The sequence below is a fragment of the Salmo salar genome, chromosome 17 (genome assembly GCF_965601325.2).
Source record: "Salmo salar chromosome 17, fSalSal1, whole genome shotgun sequence".
NCBI classification, from domain to species: Eukaryota; Metazoa; Chordata; class Actinopteri; order Salmoniformes; family Salmonidae; genus Salmo; species Salmo salar.
In genome coordinates this window covers 26,971,478-26,994,351 of record NC_138307.1, presented here as the reverse complement: position 1 = coordinate 26,994,351, position 22,874 = coordinate 26,971,478, and the positions used below count along the sequence as shown (strand labels likewise).

General features: G+C 44.0%; 1 protein-coding gene across 1 annotated transcript; it reads right to left on the bottom strand.

Moving 5' to 3' along the window:
- Nucleotides 1–5: 5 nt before the first annotated feature.
- Nucleotides 6–14,716, bottom strand: LOC106598227 (serine protease 23). Its single transcript, XM_045699490.2, has 2 exons — nt 14,393–14,716; nt 6–2,134 (listed from the first exon to the last, which is right to left on the bottom strand). The coding sequence occupies exons 1-2, from the start codon at nt 14,428–14,430 to the stop codon at nt 973–975; spliced, it is 1,200 nt and encodes a 399-aa protein (XP_045555446.1). The 5' UTR covers nt 14,431–14,716; the 3' UTR covers nt 6–972.
- Nucleotides 14,717–22,874: the final 8,158 nt, after the last annotated feature.

Here is a 22,874-nt window from a genome sequence, read left to right as displayed (position 1 = left end):
ACCCATTAGCAAAACTGCATTATGCATTTTATTCCAAAGCATTATAAAGTTGATATATTTATCACTGCACAATTGTTTTTGAAACAGAAAAATAGCTCACCCATAAAGTTTGACAAAGTGCATATCATGAGTAGTTGAGGGTCAGTACGACAGGGTCAGTATACGACAGGGTCAGTATACGACAGGGTCAACACTCTGGTGCTACGCAGCAGAGTGGCCTGTAGTATTGTATTTGGCCCAGCAGAGGGAGTTATGGATATTTTACTCTGGTCCATTTGAAAAACCAACAGTTTGTACTGTGACAGTCTATACCTTGAGTTTACATTTTTGAAGAGCAGGGTAGCACCTTTGGTTGATGACAGGGTTACATTCATTGGCAATAACAGAGAAAAAAAGAGATGTCCCAACAGAGCTCTGACAATCTATAGAATTAGCAGTGAAACTGCGTCTGTCTCTCCACCAATCTCTTACACGTCTTGTTCCTCTTATTTCATCCTTTCTTTCAGTGCAGTAAATGTTCTCTTCACCATCATGACACGTTGGTCCAGGGAGTCCCTGGTCAAAGCCATCTTCTAAAGCTCAGTCATAAGACCTTTCAGTTGTGTTTCAAAGCACAGTGTTGATCATGCAGTAAGAAGGGCACGAATACATTTGTACATTTTATTTCATGTACGATGGAAAGGGTTAGTGAGGATGTATGTACAGAAGGACTTCCTGGGTGTAAATGTGAGTGGTTCTAGTTGTGTTTTGGGAGGATGTCTGCATGCAGAACGATGGATGTATTAGTAATGAAACAGTATTAATGCATGATGAAGTGTGTACTGCATGTGTATGAATGACATGTCCACTGGTCAACTTCACTTCCTCAGCAAGGGAAGTGAAGACCCCCTTCACTTTCTCCTCCATCAATCCTCCTTGTGTGTGTATCTCTGTGTGTGTGTACAGTATGTGCATGACATGTCCACCTCTTCCTCATCCTTCTCGGCAGTCTACATAGTTTCCCTTGATCCAGTAGCAGATCTGGGCGTATTTCAGAGGTGTCACCCTCACCGCCACGTTAAACTCCTGCAACGCCCCGTCTCGATCCACCCACTGGTGCCCTGAGAACACCCCGATCACCTTCCTCTCCCAGCGCCGCCTCCTCCGGTCCCACATACGAGCGTAAATCCCCGAGCCGCTGGCCCCGGGCTGGGCATCACAGTGCTGGTAGAGAAGGTCTGGCGTCTCCTCTCCAGCCCGGCAGAACCGGTAGACCAGCTGGCCCGGCCGGTCGTTGTCATAGCCGGAGAACTGGACCCTGCGCCCGGGCAGTTGCTTCGCCGGCGGGGAGACGCCCAGCTTCATGTGGCGTCTTTTGTGGGCCTTCTTGAGCTCTAATAAGGCGTAGTCGTAGTCCATTCCGATGTCGTTGCCGTTGCCCTTGATCCAGCCTTTGGGCACGTGGGTGCGCTTGGCACGAATCCACTGGAACTTCATCTTATCTGGGGGTGATGGATGGGCGTTGGATGCATTGGTGGCAGAGGCAGGATTGGGAGAGTCACGCTGCTTTGGCTTCAGGAAACCCACCCGGAGCTTTTGCGCCCCTTTCACGTAGTTCTTCCCGTCGTGGACGCAGTGGGCGGCGGTCAGAACGTGCCGGTCGCCCACCAGTGTTCCGGAACACCCGGTGGACAGCTTGACCGCTGCCGAGAATGGGTAGTTCAACAGGAAGTCTTGCCCTACGATGCTGAAACGCCCGTCATGGCCAAAGATCTGACGTTTGCGTCGGGAAGGCAGTGCTGGCGTGGTCTGGGGGCGGGCGGTGTACCCGTAGATCCCCACGGCGGTTTCGGTGAGGCGACCGTTGCTATGGAGTGTCTCGTATGACAGGATGCTACGCAGGTCCCAGTAGCTGGGGGGAAGAGCCTTCTTGTGGCATTCCGGGTCACATGGGGAGGTGACGTCCAATCGGGCGTCAGCCTGGAAGTGGGGGGCGGGGCGGTCCTCTGTCACCTGGGGTAAGACCACAGGGACGCGCTGCAGGGGCCATTGGGGCTGGATAGGAGCCACTGGAGGGATGGAGAGGAGGAGGAAGAGGGAGAGGAGGGGAAGGGGGGATGGGATAGAGGGAAAAGAGGCCATAGAGAAGGGAGACCTAGAAGAGGAGAAAGGGAGAGGACAGGTGAGATGTGATGTCACTAAATACCTAGACAGGTGAGATCAAATCAAACTTTATTTGTCACATGCGCCGAATACAACAGGTGTAGACCTTACAGTGAAATGCTTACTTACAAGCCCTTAACCAACAATGCAGTTCAAGAAGAGTTAACAAAATATTTACCAAATAAACTAAAGTATAATAAAAAGTAACATAACAACAACAATGAGGTTATATACACGGGGTACCGGTACCGAGTCAGTGTGCGGGGAACAGGTTAGTTGAGGTAATTTGTACATGTAGGTAGGGGTGAAGTGTGATGTCACTAAATACCTAGACAGGTGAGATGTGGTGAGCTAGTAATACCTAGACAGGTGAGATGTGGGGAGCCAGTAATACCTAGACAGGTGAGATGTGGTGAGCCAGTAATACCTAGACAGGTGAGATGTGGTGAGCTAGTAATACCTAGACAGGTGAGATGTAGTGAGCCAGTAATACCTAGACAGGTGAGATGTGGGGAGCCAGTAATACCTAGACAGGTGAGATGTGGTGAGCTAGTAATACCTAGACAGGTGAGATGTAGTGAGCCAGTAATACCTAGACAGGTGAGATGTGGTGAGCCAGTAATACCTAGACAGGTGAGATGTAGTGAGCCAGTAATACCTAGACAGGTGAGATGTAGTGAGCTAGTAATACCTAGACAGGTGAGATGTAGTGATCCAGTAATACCTAGACTGGTGAGATGTGGGGAGCCAGTAATACCTAGACAGGTGAGATGTGGTGAGCCAGTAATACCTAGACAGGTGAGATGTGGGGAGCCAGTAATACCTAGACAGGTGAGATGTGGTGAGCTAGTAATACCTAGACAGGTGAGATGTGGGGAGCCAGTAATACCTAGACAGGTGAGATGTAGTGAGCCAGTAATACCTAGACAGGTGAGATGTGGTGAGCCAGTAATACCTAGACAGGTGAGATGTGGTGAGCCAGTAATACCTAGACAGGTGAGATGTGGTGAGCCAGTAATACCTAGACAGGTGAGATGTGGGGAGCCAGTAATACCTAGACAGGTGAGATGTGGTGAGCCAGTAACACCTAGACAGGTGAGATGTGGTGAGCCAGTAATACCTAGACAGGTGAGATGTGGTGAGCCAGTAAAACCTAGACAGGTGAGATGTGGTGAGCTAGTAATACCTAGACAGGTGAGATGTGGTGAGCTCGTAATACCTAGACAGGTGAGATGTGGGGAGCCAGTAATACCTAGACAGGTGAGATGTAGTGAGCCAGTAATACCTAGACAGGTGAGATGTGGTGAGCCAGTAATACCTAGACAGGTGAGATGTAGTGAGCCAGTAATACCTAGACAGGTGAGATGTAGTGAGCTAGTAATACCTAGACAGGTGAGATGTAGTGATCCAGTAATACCTAGACTGGTGAGATGTGGGGAGCCAGTAATACCTAGACAGGTGAGATGTGGTGAGCCAGTAATACCTAGACAGGTGAGATGTGGGGAGCCAGTAATACCTAGACAGGTGAGATGTGGTGAGCTAGTAATACCTAGACAGGTGAGATGTGGGGAGCCAGTAATACCTAGACAGGTGAGATGTAGTGAGCCAGTAATACCTAGACAGGTGAGATGTGGTGAGCCAGTAATACCTAGACAGGTGAGATGTGGTGAGCCAGTAATACCTAGACAGGTGAGATGTGGTGAGCCAGTAACACCTAGACAGGTGAGATGTGGTGAGCCAGTAATACCTAGACAGGTGAGATGTGGTGAGCCAGTAAAACCTAGACAGGTGAGATGTGGTGAGCTAGTAATACCTAGACAGGTGAGATGTGGTGAGCTCGTAATACCTAGACAGGTGAGATGTGGGGAGCCAGTAATACCTAGACATGTGAGATGTGGTGAGCCAGTAACACCTAGACAGGTGAGATGTGGGGAGCTAGTAATACCTAGACAGGTGAGATGTGGTGAGCTAGTAATACCTAGACAGGTGAGATGTGGTGAGCCAGTAATACCTAGACAGGTGAGATGTGGTGAGCTAGTAATACCTAGACAGGTGAGATGTAGTGAGCCAGTAATACCTAGACAGGTGAGATGTGGTGAGCCAGTAACACCTAGACAGGTGAGATGTGGGGAGCCAGTAATACCTAGACAGGTGAGATGTAGTGAGCCATTAATACCTAGACAGGTGAGATGTAGTGAGCCAGTAAAACCTAGACAGGTGAGATGTGGGGAGCCAGTAATACCTAGACAGGTGAGATGTGGTGAGCCAGTAACACCTAGACAGGTGAGATGTGGGGAGCCAGTAATACCTAGACAGGTGAGATGTAGTGAGCCATTAATACCTAGACAGGTGAGATGTAGTGAGCCAGTAAAACCTAGACAGGTGAGATGTGGGGAGCCAGTAATACCTAGACAGGTGAGATGTGGTGAGCCAGTAATACCTAGACAGGTGAGATGTGGTGAGCCAGTAATACCTAGACAGGTGAGATGTAGTGAGCAAGTAACACCTAGACAGGTGAGATGTAGTGATCCAGTAATACCTAGACAGGTGAGATGTGGTGAGCCAGTAATACCTAGGCAGGTGAGATGTGGTGAGCTAGTAATACCTAGACAGGTGAGATGTAGTGATCCAGTAATACCTAGACAGGTGAGATGTAGTGATCCAGTAATACCTAGACAGTTGAGATGTGGTGAGCTAGTAATACCTACACAGGTGAGATGTGGTGAGCCAGTAATACCTAGACAGGTGAGATGTAGTGATGCAGTAATACCTAGACAGGTGAGATGTGGGGAGCCAGTAATACCTAGACAGGTGAGATGTGGTGAGCCAGTAATACCTAGACAGGTGAGATGTGGTGAGCTAGTAATACCTAGACAGGTGAGATGTAGTGAGCCAGTAATACCTAGACAGGTGAGATGTGGGGAGCCAGTAATACCTAGACAGGTGAGATGTGGTGAGCTAGTAATACCTAGACAGGTGAGATGTAGTGAGCCAGTAATACCTAGACAGGTGAGATGTGGTGAGCCAGTAATACCTAGACAGGTGAGATGTAGTGAGCCAGTAATACCTAGACAGGTGAGATGTAGTGAGCTAGTAATACCTAGACAGGTGAGATGTAGTGATCCAGTAATACCTAGACTGGTGAGATGTGGGGAGCCAGTAATACCTAGACAGGTGAGATGTGGTGAGCCAGTAATACCTAGACAGGTGAGATGTGGGGAGCCAGTAATACCTAGACAGGTGAGATGTGGTGAGCTAGTAATACCTAGACAGGTGAGATGTGGGGAGCCAGTAATACCTAGACAGGTGAGATGTAGTGAGCCAGTAATACCTAGACAGGTGAGATGTGGTGAGCCAGTAATACCTAGACAGGTGAGATGTGGTGAGCCAGTAATACCTAGACAGGTGAGATGTGGGGAGCCAGTAATACCTAGACAGGTGAGATGTGGTGAGCCAGTAACACCTAGACAGGTGAGATGTGGTGAGCCAGTAATACCTAGACAGGTGAGATGTGGTGAGCCAGTAAAACCTAGACAGGTGAGATGTGGTGAGCTAGTAATACCTAGACAGGTGAGATGTGGTGAGCTCGTAATACCTAGACAGGTGAGATGTGGGGAGCCAGTAATACCTAGACAGGTGAGATGTAGTGAGCCAGTAATACCTAGACAGGTGAGATGTGGTGAGCCAGTAATACCTAGACAGGTGAGATGTAGTGAGCCAGTAATACCTAGACAGGTGAGATGTAGTGAGCTAGTAATACCTAGACAGGTGAGATGTGGTGATCCAGTAATACCTAGACTGGTGAGATGTGGGGAGCCAGTAATACCTAGACAGGTGAGATGTGGTGAGCCAGTAATACCTAGACAGGTGAGATGTGGGGAGCCAGTAATACCTAGACAGGTGAGATGTGGTGAGCTAGTAATACCTAGACAGGTGAGATGTGGGGAGCCAGTAATACCTAGACAGGTGAGATGTGGTGAGCCAGTAATACCTAGACAGGTGAGATGTGGTGAGCCAGTAATACCTAGACAGGTGAGATGTGGTGAGCCAGTAATACCTAGACAGGTGAGATGTGGTGAGCCAGTAACACCTAGACAGGTGAGATGTGGTGAGCCAGTAATACCTAGACAGGTGAGATGTGGTGAGCCAGTAAAACCTAGACAGGTGAGATGTGGTGAGCTAGTAATACCTAGACAGGTGAGATGTGGTGAGCTCGTAATACCTAGACAGGTGAGATGTGGGGAGCCAGTAATACCTAGACATGTGAGATGTGGTGAGCCAGTAACACCTAGACAGGTGAGATGTGGGGAGCCAGTAATACCTAGACAGGTGAGATGTAGTGAGCCATTAATACCTAGACAGGTGAGATGTAGTGAGCCAGTAAAACCTAGACAGGTGAGATGTGGGGAGCCAGTAATACCTAGACAGGTGAGATGTGGTGAGCCAGTAACACCTAGACAGGTGAGATGTGGGGAGCCAGTAATACCTAGACAGGTGAGATGTAGTGAGCCATTAATACCTAGACAGGTGAGATGTAGTGAGCCAGTAAAACCTAGACAGGTGAGATGTGGGGAGCCAGTAATACCTAGACAGGTGAGATGTGGTGAGCCAGTAATACCTAGACAGGTGAGATGTGGTGAGCCAGTAATACCTAGACAGGTGAGATGTAGTGAGCCAGTAACACCTAGACAGGTGAGATGTAGTGATCCAGTAATACCTAGACAGGTGAGATGTGGTGAGCCAGTAATACCTAGGCAGGTGAGATGTGGTGAGCTAGTAATACCTAGACAGGTGAGATGTAGTGATCCAGTAATACCTAGACAGGTGAGATGTAGTGATCCAGTAATACCTAGACAGTTGAGATGTGGTGAGCTAGTAATACCTACACAGGTGAGATGTGGTGAGCCAGTAATACCTAGACAGGTGAGATGTAGTGATGCAGTAATACCTAGACAGGTGAGATGTGGGGAGCCAGTAATACCTAGACAGGTGAGATGTGGTGAGCCAGTAATACCTAGACAGGTGAGATGTGGTGAGCTAGTAATACCTAGACAGGTGAGATGTAGTGAGCCAGTAATACCTAGACAGGTGAGATGTGGGGAGCCAGTAATACCTAGACAGGTGAGATGTGGTGAGCTAGTAATACCTAGACAGGTGAGATGTAGTGAGCCAGTAATACCTAGACAGGTGAGATGTGGTGAGCCAGTAATACCTAGACAGGTGAGATGTAGTGAGCCAGTAATACCTAGACAGGTGAGATGTAGTGAGCTAGTAATACCTAGACAGGTGAGATGTAGTGATCCAGTAATACCTAGACTGGTGAGATGTGGGGAGCCAGTAATACCTAGACAGGTGAGATGTGGTGAGCCAGTAATACCTAGACAGGTGAGATGTGGGGAGCCAGTAATACCTAGACAGGTGAGATGTGGTGAGCTAGTAATACCTAGACAGGTGAGATGTGGGGAGCCAGTAATACCTAGACAGGTGAGATGTAGTGAGCCAGTAATACCTAGACAGGTGAGATGTGGTGAGCCAGTAATACCTAGACAGGTGAGATGTGGTGAGCCAGTAATACCTAGACAGGTGAGATGTGGGGAGCCAGTAATACCTAGACAGGTGAGATGTGGTGAGCCAGTAACACCTAGACAGGTGAGATGTGGTGAGCCAGTAATACCTAGACAGGTGAGATGTGGTGAGCCAGTAAAACCTAGACAGGTGAGATGTGGTGAGCTAGTAATACCTAGACAGGTGAGATGTGGTGAGCTCGTAATACCTAGACAGGTGAGATGTGGGGAGCCAGTAATACCTAGACAGGTGAGATGTAGTGAGCCAGTAATACCTAGACAGGTGAGATGTGGTGAGCCAGTAATACCTAGACAGGTGAGATGTAGTGAGCCAGTAATACCTAGACAGGTGAGATGTAGTGAGCTAGTAATACCTAGACAGGTGAGATGTAGTGATCCAGTAATACCTAGACTGGTGAGATGTGGGGAGCCAGTAATACCTAGACAGGTGAGATGTGGTGAGCCAGTAATACCTAGACAGGTGAGATGTGGGGAGCCAGTAATACCTAGACAGGTGAGATGTGGTGAGCTAGTAATACCTAGACAGGTGAGATGTGGGGAGCCAGTAATACCTAGACAGGTGAGATGTAGTGAGCCAGTAATACCTAGACAGGTGAGATGTGGTGAGCCAGTAATACCTAGACAGGTGAGATGTGGTGAGCCAGTAATACCTAGACAGGTGAGATGTGGTGAGCCAGTAACACCTAGACAGGTGAGATGTGGTGAGCCAGTAATACCTAGACAGGTGAGATGTGGTGAGCCAGTAAAACCTAGACAGGTGAGATGTGGTGAGCTAGTAATACCTAGACAGGTGAGATGTGGTGAGCTCGTAATACCTAGACAGGTGAGATGTGGGGAGCCAGTAATACCTAGACATGTGAGATGTGGTGAGCCAGTAACACCTAGACAGGTGAGATGTGGGGAGCTAGTAATACCTAGACAGGTGAGATGTGGTGAGCTAGTAATACCTAGACAGGTGAGATGTGGTGAGCCAGTAATACCTAGACAGGTGAGATGTGGTGAGCTAGTAATACCTAGACAGGTGAGATGTAGTGAGCCAGTAATACCTAGACAGGTGAGATGTGGTGAGCCAGTAACACCTAGACAGGTGAGATGTGGGGAGCCAGTAATACCTAGACAGGTGAGATGTAGTGAGCCATTAATACCTAGACAGGTGAGATGTAGTGAGCCAGTAAAACCTAGACAGGTGAGATGTGGGGAGCCAGTAATACCTAGACAGGTGAGATGTGGTGAGCCAGTAACACCTAGACAGGTGAGATGTGGGGAGCCAGTAATACCTAGACAGGTGAGATGTAGTGAGCCATTAATACCTAGACAGGTGAGATGTAGTGAGCCAGTAAAACCTAGACAGGTGAGATGTGGGGAGCCAGTAATACCTAGACAGGTGAGATGTGGTGAGCCAGTAATACCTAGACAGGTGAGATGTGGTGAGCCAGTAATACCTAGACAGGTGAGATGTAGTGAGCCAGTAACACCTAGACAGGTGAGATGTAGTGATCCAGTAATACCTAGACAGGTGAGATGTGGTGAGCCAGTAATACCTAGGCAGGTGAGATGTGGTGAGCTAGTAATACCTAGACAGGTGAGATGTAGTGATCCAGTAATACCTAGACAGGTGAGATGTAGTGATCCAGTAATACCTAGACAGTTGAGATGTGGTGAGCTAGTAATACCTACACAGGTGAGATGTGGTGAGCCAGTAATACCTAGACAGGTGAGATGTAGTGATGCAGTAATACCTAGACAGGTGAGATGTGGGGAGCCAGTAATACCTAGACAGGTGAGATGTGGTGAGCCAGTAATACCTAGACAGGTGAGATGTGGTGAGCTAGTAATACCTAGACAGGTGAGATGTAGTGAGCCAGTAATACCTAGACAGGTGAGATGTGGGGAGCCAGTAATACCTAGACAGGTGAGATGTGGTGAGCTAGTAATACCTAGACAGGTGAGATGTAGTGAGCCAGTAATACCTAGACAGGTGAGATGTGGTGAGCCAGTAATACCTAGACAGGTGAGATGTAGTGAGCTAGTAATACCTAGACAGGTGAGATGTGGTGAGCTCGTAATACCTAGACAGGTGAGATGTGGGGAGCCAGTAATACCTAGACAGGTGAGATGTAGTGAGCCAGTAATACCTAGACAGGTGAGACGTGGTGAGCCAGTAATACCTAGACAGGTGAGATGTAGTGAGCCAGTAATACCTAGACAGGTGAGATGTAGTGAGCTAGTAATACCTAGACAGGTGAGATGTAGTGATCCAGTAATACCTAGACAGGTGAGATGTGGGGAGCCAGTAATACCTAGACAGGTGAGATGTAGTGAGCCAGTAATACCTAGACAGGTGAGATGTGGTGAGCCAGTAATACCTAGACAGGTGAGATGTGGTGAGCCAGTAATACCTAGACAGGTGAGATGTGGTGAGCCAGTAACACCTAGACAGGTGAGATGTGGTGAGCCAGTAATACCTAGACAGGTGAGATGTGGTGAGCCAGTAAAACCTAGACAGGTGAGATGTGGTGAGCTAGTAATACCTAGACAGGTGAGATGTGGTGAGCTCGTAATACCTAGACAGGTGAGATGTGGGGAGCCAGTAATACCTAGACATGTGAGATGTGGTGAGCCAGTAACACCTAGACAGGTGAGATGTGGGGAGCTAGTAATACCTAGACAGGTGAGATGTGGTGAGCTAGTAATACCTAGACAGGTGAGATGTGGTGAGCCAGTAATACCTAGACAGGTGAGATGTGGTGAGCTAGTAATACCTAGACAGGTGAGATGTAGTGAGCCAGTAATACCTAGACAGGTGAGATGTGGTGAGCCAGTAACACCTAGACAGGTGAGATGTGGGGAGCCAGTAATACCTAGACAGGTGAGATGTAGTGAGCCATTAATACCTAGACAGGTGAGATGTAGTGAGCCAGTAAAACCTAGACAGGTGAGATGTGGGGAGCCAGTAATACCTAGACAGGTGAGATGTGGTGAGCCAGTAACACCTAGACAGGTGAGATGTGGGGAGCCAGTAATACCTAGACAGGTGAGATGTAGTGAGCCATTAATACCTAGACAGGTGAGATGTAGTGAGCCAGTAAAACCTAGACAGGTGAGATGTGGGGAGCCAGTAATACCTAGACAGGTGAGATGTGGTGAGCCAGTAATACCTAGACAGGTGAGATGTGGTGAGCCAGTAATACCTAGACAGGTGAGATGTAGTGAGCCAGTAACACCTAGACAGGTGAGATGTAGTGATCCAGTAATACCTAGACAGGTGAGATGTGGTGAGCCAGTAATACCTAGGCAGGTGAGATGTGGTGAGCTAGTAATACCTAGACAGGTGAGATGTAGTGATCCAGTAATACCTAGACAGGTGAGATGTAGTGATCCAGTAATACCTAGACAGTTGAGATGTGGTGAGCTAGTAATACCTACACAGGTGAGATGTGGTGAGCCAGTAATACCTAGACAGGTGAGATGTAGTGATGCAGTAATACCTAGACAGGTGAGATGTGGGGAGCCAGTAATACCTAGACAGGTGAGATGTAGTGAGCCAGTAATACCTAGACAGGTGAGATGTCGGGAGCCAGTAATACATTAAGGGTCTTTCAGCTGATAAAACAGACCATTCTCTCACTGTTACATATGATTTAGTATTTGTTTATATGATGATGCTATTTCTTATACTAGTCATGCTGTCTATAGACAGAGAGACCTGTAGTTCTGCTGCAGTGACCAGAGAGATCTGTAGTTCTGCTGCAGTGACCAGAGAGATCTGTAGTTCTGCTGCAGCGATCAGAGAGATCTGTAGTTCTGCTGCAGCGATCAGAGAGACCTGTAGTTCTGCTGCAGTGACCAGAGAGATCTGTAGTTCTGCTGCAGTGACCAGAGAGACCTGTAGTTCTGCTGCAGTGACCAGAGAGATCTGTAGTTCTGCTGCAGTGACCAGAGAGATCTGTAGTTCTGCTGCAGTGACCAGAGAGATCTGTAGTTCTGCTGCAGCGATCAGAGAGATCTGTAGTTCTGCTGGAGCGACCAAACAGATCTGTAGTTCTGCTGCAGCAACCAGAGAGATCAGCGAGATCTGTAGTTCTGCTGCAGTGACCAGACAGATCTGTAGTTCTGCTGCAGCGATCAGATAGATCTGTAGTTCTGCTGCATTGATCAGAGAGACCTGTAGTTCTGCTGCATTGATCAGAGAGATCAGAGAGATCTGTAGTTCTGCTGCAGTGACCAGAGAGATCTGTAGTTCTGCTGCAGTGACCAGAGAGATCTGTAGTTCTGCTGCAGCGACCAGAGAGATCAGAGAGATCTGTAGTTCTGCTGCAGCGATCAGAGAGATCTGTAGTTCTGCTGGAGCGACCAGACAGATCTGTAGTTCTGCTGCAGCAACCAGAGAGATCAGAGAGATCTGTAGTTCTGCTGCAGTGACCAGACAGATCTGTAGTTCTGCTGCAGCGATCAGAGAGACCTGCAGTTCTGCTGCAGTGACCAGAGAGACCTGTAGTTCTGCTGCAGTGACCAGAGAGACCTGTAGTTCTGCTGCAGCGATCAGAGAGACCTGTAGTTCTGCTGCAGTGACCAGAGAGACCTGTAGTTCTGCTGCAGTGACCAGAGAGATCTGAAGTTCTGCTGCAGTGACCAGAGAGATCTGTAGTTCTGCTGCAGCGATCAGAGAGACATGTAGTTCTGCTGCAGTGATCAGAGAGATCTGTAGTTCTGCTACAGTGACCAAAGGGACCAGAAAGATCTGTTGTTCTGCTGCAGCGATCAGAGAGATCTGTAGTTCTGCTGCAGTGATCAGAGAGATCTGTAGTTCTGCTGCAGTGACCAGAGAGATCTGTAGTTCTGCTGCAGCGATCAGAGAGATCTGTAGTTCTGCTGCAGCGATCAGAGAGACCTGTAGTTCTGCTGCAGCGATCAGAGAGACCTGTAGTTCTGCTGCAGTGACCAGAGAGACCTGTAGTTCTGCTGCAGTGACCAGAGAGATCTGTAGTTCTGCTGCAGTGACCAGAGAGATCTGTAGTTCTGCTGCAGCGATCAGAGAGATCTGCAGTTCTGCTGCAGTGACCAGAGAGACCTGTAGTTCTGCTGCAGTGACCAGAGAGATCTGTAGTTCTGCTGCAGTGACCAGAGAAACCTGTAGTTCTGCTGCAGTGACCAGAGATATCTGTAGTTCTGCTGCAGCGATCAGAGAGACCTGTAGTTCTGCTGCAGTGACCAGAGAGATCAGAGCCCTTCTGAATGTGACCGGATGTCTGGACCGTCAGTCACAGTGGCTGGGAAACATTCTCCAACCCAGACCCGGCGAGCCCTGCATCATATTTTTAGCCACCAGACTGGGGGGGGGGGGGGGGGGGGTTGTGTGCACAAGGGACTAAGATTTCTGCCTTAGGAATTTTGAGCTGCGGTGGAATTCAGCCAAGCAGTTACACAACTTCCACTGTTTTAATATGGCTTAAAAATGTCCTTCCCCTGGGGTTAAAGGTTAGAGGTCAGGTGCTCTATTCAGCGCAGGGCAGCGCTGGAGGAAAGTTCCAGAGGCTGGGAGGGTGAGGATGCTGTGTTCGCTGTGTCAAGTAGGAGGAAACTCTCACTGTGTGGTTATGTCCCAAATGGCACCCTATTCCCTATATACCCAAATGGCACCCTATTCCCTATATAGTACACTATTTTTGACCAGTTCTCTATGGGGTTCTAGTCAAAAGTAGTGCACTTCATAGGGAATAGAGTACTCTGCCTCAGAGTCGTCACCAGTACAGACCAGAAGCAGGGACTGTATAGTAGTCTTTCAGTACAGACTGGAAGCAGGGACTGTATAGTAGTCTTTCAGTACAGACTGGAAGCAGGAACTGTATAGTAGTCTTTCAGTACAGACTGGAAGCAGGGACTGTATGGTAGTCTTTCAGTACAGACTGGAAGCAGGGACTGTATAGTAGTCTATCATACTGGTTCTATCAACTAGATTTATCCATAGGAATACAGCAGGCTGTAGAACAGTCTGCAGGGGTGGTGGCTTGTCCGTGGTAAAAAAATGCTTAGGTTTGTAAAGCACAGTGGTAGGATCAGGCAACCAACCCCTAAAGTGATGGTTCATTAATAAACATGTAATAACTTCCAATGAATGAAGTCATTCTGAATAAGAACATGTGTATAAACTATAGCCAACAGTAGCCTACTTGCATCTATCTGTATGCCTTCAAGTCCTGGACAGTAGAAATGTCCTGAACCTGTTTTATGAACAAACAAACGGGAAGTACTGGTTAAAACAGTATCTCTTTTCTTCTGATTATCTCTTATCTCCATGACGTCAGCCAATACTTTGGGAATCTGATGTATGGGCTAAAATAACACGATAAAGAGTGATAATGACCTTTGCACTTTGTTATTAACAGATATCAACACAGTGTCCAAAACACGAACGTTTGCATTCTAAATGTTGATGAAACTTTGTTTCACCATCGCTCACATATGACTATAGATATAAATTTAAATCTGCTTGGGCATGAATTATTCCAGAACTTCTCAAAGAGTCTCGCTCAGATGCTCCCCGTGCTCATTAGCCTACACTGGACGCCTGAATAGGTAATTATATAGGAATGGTGGTGGTGGTGAATAATAACCTAGATCACGCAGACATGAAATAAGAGGCTGTAAAAGGTGAAAATCCTTACCCACGGAGCGCTTCAACCCACGTACGCTTGGTTTGCATTGGCAAGTGGCACGCGATGGGGGTCTGGGGAAGCTGCGGTTGTTGCTGCTACCGCGCGGACATCAGAGGGGCATCGGTGCGATAACGCGGGTGCTGCGAAGGGGTGGAAGTAAAACTAGTCCTTTCAAAAAGTAGATCCTTACATCAGGAGAGAGGAGGTCAAATGAAAACGATGTATTCTCTCAAAAGATTTCCGAAGGCAACCGGTCCGCTGTAGACGCCCCTCCATTGAAACAGGCGCTCACTCGGTGGATTCTAACCGGAGTTTAATGACCACCAGCAAAAGCTACTGCCTCTGCTATAACCGGCCCGGTCACGTGGCTGATGATATTTTGCTTGTCATTTGCATGGCAACGATTTACGCTGACAAACAATATCAGAGATGAGGAAACTATTTGTTGTTGATTTATTTATGAACCTTCCCCCACTGAATTCTGATATTATTTCCAGAATTTTTGTATTCAGACTAAAGGCATGCATCAGTGAATATTCAGTTACAGTATGACACATGTCATCATCATCATCAACATCAATCATCATAATTCTTTGCACCTGTTAGTGTTTTCAGATTATGATTTTGTGATACTGAATGTGAAGCTGGAGTTAGTGCCCTGCAGTGTTAAAACAATTAGGGTGTGGACTGAAGGAATGGAGAAAGAGAAGGAGAGAAGAATAGAGAGAGCAAAGGTGAGGAAGTGAAGAATAAGAGGAGGAAGTGAAGAAGGGAGGGAGGAATACATAGCAGGAGAAGGGAGGGAGGAGTACATAGCAGGAGAAGGGAGGGAGGAATACATAGCAGGAGAAGGGAGGGAGGAATACATAGCAGGAGAAGGGAGGGAGGAATACATAGCAGGAGAAGGGAGGGAGGAATACATAGCAGGAGAAGGGAGGGAGGAATACATAGCAGAGGCATTAGATGAAAGACTTCTCTGTGTTCTAGAACTGTCTATGTCTCCATGGTACCACTGAAGACTGCATACTGCAATCCCAAGCTTCTATTGTCACCCACCTACTCCTAGTTACTGCTCTGTCACAACACGCACACACACTCCTAGTCATCGCTCTGGCAGGACACCCACACACGGACTGAAGAACACACACACACACACACACACACACACACACACACACACACACACACACACACACACACACACACACACACACACACACACACACACACACACACACACACACACACACACACACACACACACCACACACAGAGATTTGACAGGACACACACATTGCTCTCTGCACACACACACACACACACACACACACACACACACACACACACACACACACACACACACACTTTACTGGTTTCAGGCGTTAGCCTCCGTGACAGTCAACACACAGCAGGGTTTCTTCAACTGTACTACCCACATGTTGCCCTTCTGGCCTGAATCCAGAACTAAAACTACAATTACAATGACAACAAGGTAATAAAACTGAACACACAGTTTACAGAGGTGTATAGTGTTGTTTATAACAGTATCATACTGTCGTTACCCATATCTGGTGTTGTTTATAACAGTATCATGCTGTCGTTACCCATATCTAGTGGTGTTTATAACAGTATCATGCTGTCGTTACCCATATCTAGTGTTTATAACAGTATCATGCTGTCGTTACCCATATCTAGTGTTTATAACAGTATCATGCTGTCGTTACCCATATCTAGTGGTGTTTATACAGTATCATACTGTTTTTACCCATATCTAGTGGTGTTTATACAGTATCATACTGTCGTTACCCATATCTAGTGGTGTTTATAACAGTATCATGCTGTCGTTACCCATATCTAGTGTTGTTTATAACAGTATCATACTGTCGTTACCCAGATCTAGTGGTGTTTATACTGTATCATACTGTCGTTACCCATATCTAGTGTTTATACAGTATCATGCTGTCGTTACCCATATCTAGTGTTTATAACAGTATCATGCTGTCGTTACCCATATCTAGTGTTGTTTATACAGTATCATACTGTCGTTACCCATATCTAGTGGTGTTTATACTGTATCATACTGTCGTTACCCATATCTAGTGTTGTTTATAACAGTATCATACTGTCGTTACCCATATCTAGTGGTGTTTATACTGTATCATACTGTCGTTACCCATATCTAGTGTTTATACAGTATCATACTGTCGTTACCCATATCTAGTGGTGTTTATACAGTATCATACTGTCGTTACCCATATCTAGTGTTGTTTATAACAGTATCATGCTGTCGTTACCCATATCTAGTGGTGTTTATACAGTATCATACTGTCGTTACCCATATCTAGTGTTGTTTATACAGTATCATACTGTCGTTACTCTTATCTAGTGGTGTTTATACAGTATCATACTGTCGTTACCCATATCTAGTGGTGTTTATAACAGTATCATACTGTCGTTACCCATATCTAGTGGTGTTTATACAGTATCATACTGTCGTTACCCATATCTAGTGTTGTTTATAACAGTATCATACTGTCGTTACTCATATCTAGTGTTTATAACAGTATCATACTGTTGTTACCCATATCTAGTGTTGTTTATACAGTATCATTCTGTCGTTACCCATATCTAGTGGTGTTTATACAGTATCATACTGTCATTACCCATATCTAGTGGTGTTTATACAGTATCATACTGTCATTACCCATATCTAGTGTTTATAACAGTATCATGCTGTCGTTACCCATATCTAGTGGTGTTTATAACAGTATCATGCTGTCGTTACCCATATCTAGTGTTTATAACAGTATCATGCTGTCGTTACCCATATCTAGTGTTGTTTATAACAGTATCATACTGTCGTTACCCATATCTAGTGTTTATAACAGTATCATGCTGTCGTTACCCATATCTAGTGGTGTTTATACAGTATCATACTGTCGTTACCCATATCTAGTGGTGTTTATACAGTATCATACTGTCGTTACCCATATCTAGTGGTGTTTATACAGTATCATACTGTCGTTACCCATATCTAGTGGTGTTTATAACAGTATCATGCTGTCGCTACCCATATCTAGTGTTGTTTATAACAGTATCATACTGTCGTTACCAATATCTAGTGTTTATAACAGTATCATGCTGTCGTTACCCATATCTAGTGGTGTTTATAACAGTATCATACTGTCGTTACCCATATCTAGTGTTTATAACAGTATCATACTGTCGTTACCCATATCTAGTGGTGTTTATAACAGTATCATACTGTCGTTACCCATATCTAGTGGTGTTTATAACAGTATCATGCTGTCGTTACCCATATCTAGTGGTGTTTATAACAGTATCATGCTGTCGTTACCCATATCTAGTGGTGTTTATAACAGTATCATACTGTCGTTACCCATATCTAGTGTTGTTTATAACAGTATCATACTGTCGTTACCCATATCTAGTGGTGTTTATAACGGTATCATGCTGTCGTTACCCATATCTAGTGGTGTTTATAACAGTATCATGCTGTCGTTACCCATATCTAGTGTTGTTTATAACAGTATCATACTGTTGTTACCCATATCTAGTGTTGTTTATAACAGTATCATACTGTTGTTACCCATATCTAGTGGTGTTTATACAGTATCATACTGTCGTTACCCATATCTAGTGTTGTTTATAACAGTATCATACTGTCGTTACCCATATCTAGTGTTTATAACAGTATCATGCTGTCGTTACCCATATCTAGTGGTGCTTATACAGTATCATGCTGTCGTTACCCATATCTAGTGTTTATAACAGTATCATGCTGTCGTTACCCATATCTAGTGTTGTTTATAACAGTATCATACTGTCGTCACCCATATCTAGTGGTGTTTATACAGTATCATGCTGTCGTTACCCATATCTAGTGTTTATAACAGTATCATACTGTCGTTACCCATATCTAGTGTTGTTTATACAGTATCATACTGTCGTTACCCATATCTAGTGGTGTTTATACAGTATCATACTGTCGTTACCCATATCTAGTGGTGTTTATACAGTATCATACTGTCGTTACCCATATCTAGTGGTGTTTATAATAGTATCATACTGTCGTTACCCATATCTAGTGTTGTTTATACAGTATCATGCTGTCGTTACCCATATCTAGTGGTGTTTATAATAGTATCATACTGTCGTTACCCATATCTAGTGGTGTTTATACAGTATCATACTGTCGTTACCCATATCTAGTGGTGTTTATAATAGTATCATACTGTCGTTACCCTTATCTAGTGTTGTTTATAATAGTATCATACTGTCGTTACCAATATCTAGTGTTTATAACAGTATCATGCTGTCGTTACCCATATCTAGTGGTGTTTATACCAGTATCATACTGTCGTTACCCATATCTAGTGGTGTTTATACAGTATCATACTGTCGTTACCCATATCTAGTGTTGTTTATACAGTATCATACTGTCGTTACCCATATCTAGTGGTGTTTATAACAGTATCATACTGTCGTTACCCATATCTAGTGTTTATACAGTATCATACTGTCGTTACCCATATCTAGTGTTGTTTATAACAGTATCATGCTGTCGTTACCCATATCTAGTGTTTATACAGTATCATACTGTCGTTACCCATATCTAGTGGTGTTTATACAGTATCATACTGTCGTTACCCATATCTAGTGTTGTTTATACAGTATCATACTGTCGTTACCCATATCTAGTGGTGTTTATAACAGTATCATACTGTCGTTACCCATATCTAGTGGTGTTTATACAGTATCATACTGTCGTTACCCATATCTAGTGGTGTTTATAACAGTATCATACTGTCGTTACCCATATCTAGTGTTGTTTATACAGTATCATACTGTCGTTACCCATATCTAGTGGTGTTTATACAGTATCATACTGTCGTTACCCATATCTAGTGTTGTTTATAACAGTATCATACTGTCGTTACCCATATCTAGTGGTGTTTATACAGTATCATACTGTCGTTACCCATATCTAGTGGTGTTTATAACAGTATCATACTGTCGTTACCCATATCTAGTGTTTATACAGTATCATACTGTCGTTACCCATATCTAGTGTTGTTTATAATAGTATCATACTGTCGTTACCCATATCTAGTGGTGTTTATAACAGTATCATGCTGTCGTTACCCATATCTAGTGGTGTTTATACAGTATCATGCTGTCGTTACCCATATCTAGTGGTGTTTATAACAGTATCATGCTGTCGTTACCCATATCTAGTGTTGTTTATAACAGTATCATACTGTCGTTACCCAGATCTAGTGGTCTTTATACTGTATCATACTGTCGTTACCCATATCTAGTGTTTATACAGTATCATGCTGTCGTTACCCATATCTAGTGTTTATAACAGTATCATGCTGTCGTTACCCATATCTAGTGTTGTTTATACAGTATCATACTGTCGTTACCCATATCTAGTGGTGTTTATACTGTATCATACTGTCGTTACCCATATCTAGTGTTGTTTATAACAGTATCATACTGTCGTTACCCATATCTAGTGGTGTTTATACTGTATCATACTGTCGTTACCCATATCTAGTGTTTATACAGTATCATGCTGTCGTTACCCATATCTAGTGGTGTTTATACAGTATCATACTGTCGTTACCCATATCTAGTGTTGTTTATAACAGTATCATGCTGTCGTTACCCATATCTAGTGGTGTTTATACAGTATCATACTGTCTTTACCCATATCTAGTGTTGTTTATACAGTATCATACTGTCGTTACCCATATCTAGTGGTGTTTATACAGTATCATACTGTCGTTACCCATATCTAGTGTTGTTTATAACAGTATCATACTGTCGTTACTCATATCTAGTGTTTATAACAGTATCATACTGTTGTTACCCATATCTAGTGTTGTTTATACAGTATCATACTGTCGTTACCCATATCTAGTGGTGTTTATACAGTATCATACTGTCATTACCCATATCTAGTGGTGTTTATACAGTATCAAACTGTCGTTACCCATATCTAGTGTTTATAACAGTATCATGCTGCCGTTACCCATATCTAGTGGTGTTTATAACAGTATCATGCTGTCGTTACCCATATCTAGTGTTTATAACAGTATCATGCTGTCGTTACCCATATCTAGTGTTGTTTATAACAGTATCATACTGTCGTTACCCATATCTAGTGTTTATAACAGTATCATGCTGTCGTTACCCATATCTAGTGGTGTTTATACAGTATCATACTGTCGTTACCCATATCTAGTGGTGTTTATACAGTATCATACTGTTGTTACCCATATCTAGTGGTGTTTATACAGTATCATACTGTCGTTACCCATATCTAGTGGTGTTTATAACAGTATCATGCTGTCGTTACCCATATCTAGTGTTGTTTATAACAGTATCATACTGTCGTTACCAATATCTAGTGTTTATAACAGTATCATGCTGTCGTTACCCATATCTAGTGGTGTTTATAACAGTATCATACTGTCGTTACCCATATCTAGTGTTTATAACAGTATCATACTGTCGTTACCCATATCTAGTGGTGTTTATAACAGTATCATACTGTCGTTACCCATATCTAGTGGTGTTTATACAGTATCATACTGTCGTTACCCATATCTAGTGGTGTTTATAACAGTATCATGCTGTCGTTACCCATATCTAGTGGTGTTTATAACAGTATCATGCTGTCGTTACCCATATCTAGTGGTGTTTATAACAGTATCATACTGTCGTTACCCATATCTAGTGTTGTTTATAACAGTATCATACTGTTGTTACCCATATCTAGTGGTGTTTATAACGGTATCATGCTGTCGTTACCCATATCTAGTGGTGTTTATAACGGTATCATGCTGTCGTTACCCATATCTAGTGTTGTTTATAACAGTATCATACTGTCGTTACCCATATCTAGTGTTGTTTATAACAGTATCATACTGTTGTTACCCATATCTAGTGGTGTTTATACAGTATCATACTGTCGTTACCCATATCTAGTGTTGTTTATAACAGTATCATACTGTCGTTACCCATATCTAGTGTTTATAACAGTATCATGCTGTCGTTACCCATATCTAGTGGTGCTTATACAGTATCATGCTGTCATTACCCATATCTAGTGTTTATAACAGTATCATGCTGTCGTTACCCATATCTAGTGTTGTTTATAACAGTATCATACTGTCGTCACCCATATCTAGTGGTGTTTATACAGTATCATGCTGTCGTTACCCATATCTAGTGTTTATAACAGTATCATACTGTCGTTACCCATATCTAGTGTTGTTTATACAGTATCATACTGTCGTTACCCATATCTAGTGGTGTTTATACAGTATCATACTGTCGTTACCCATATCTAGTGGTGTTTATACAGTATCATACTGTCTTTACCCATATCTAGTGGTGTTTATAATAGTATCATACTGTCGTTACCCAAATCTAGTGTTGTTTATACAGTATCATACTGTCGTTACCCATATCTAGTGGTGTTTATAATAGTATCATACTGTCGTTACCCATATCTAGTGGTGTTTATACAGTATCATACTGTCGTTACCCATATCTAGTGGTGTTTATAATAGTATCATACTGTCGTTACCCTTATCTAGTGTTGTTTATAATAGTATCATACTGTCGTTACCAATATCTAGTGTTTATAACAGTATCATACTGTCGTTACCCATATCTAGTGGTGTTTATACCAGTATCATACTGTCGTTACCCATATCTAGTGGTGTTTATACAGTATCATACTGTCGTTACCCATATCTAGTGTTGTTTATACAGTATCATACTGTCGTTACCCATATCTAGTGGTGTTTATAACAGTATCATACTGTCGTTACCCATATCTAGTGTTTATACAGTATCATACTGTCGTTACTCATATCTAGTGTTGTTTATAACAGTATCATGCTGTCGTTATCCATATCTAGTGTTTATACAGTATCATACTGTCGTTACCCATATCTAGTGGTGTTTATACAGTATCATACTGTCGTTACCCATATCTAGTGTTGTTTATACAGTATCATACTGTCGTTACCCATATCTAGTGGTGTTTATAACAGTTTCATACTGTCGTTACCCATATCTAGTGGTGTTTATACAGTATTATACTGTCGTTACCCATATCTAGTGGTGTTTATAACAGTATCATACTGTTGTTACCCATATCTAGTGTTGTTTATACAGTATCATACTGTCGTTACCCATATCTAGTGGTGTTTATACAGTATCATACTGTCGTTACCCATATCTAGTGTTGTTTATAACAGTATCATACTGTCGTTACCCATATCTAGTGTTGTTTATACAGTATCATACTGTCGTTACCCATATCTAGTGGTGTTTATAACAGTATCATACTGTCGTTACCCATATCTAGTGTTTATACAGTATCATACTGTCGTTACCCATATCTAGTGTTGTTTATAACAGTATCATGCTGTCGTTACCCATATCT

What these genes read in the sequence shown, in the direction of transcription:
- LOC106598227 (XM_045699490.2), bottom strand. Translation starts at nt 14,430, where the DNA reads ATGCAAACCAAGCGTACGTGGGTTGAAGCGCTCCGTGG. An exon ending in TGGGTTGAAGCGCTCCGTGG is followed by an intron (nt 2,135 to 14,392) that starts GTAAGGATTTTC and finishes CTCCTCTTCTAG; the next exon opens with GTCTCCCTTCTCTATGGCCT.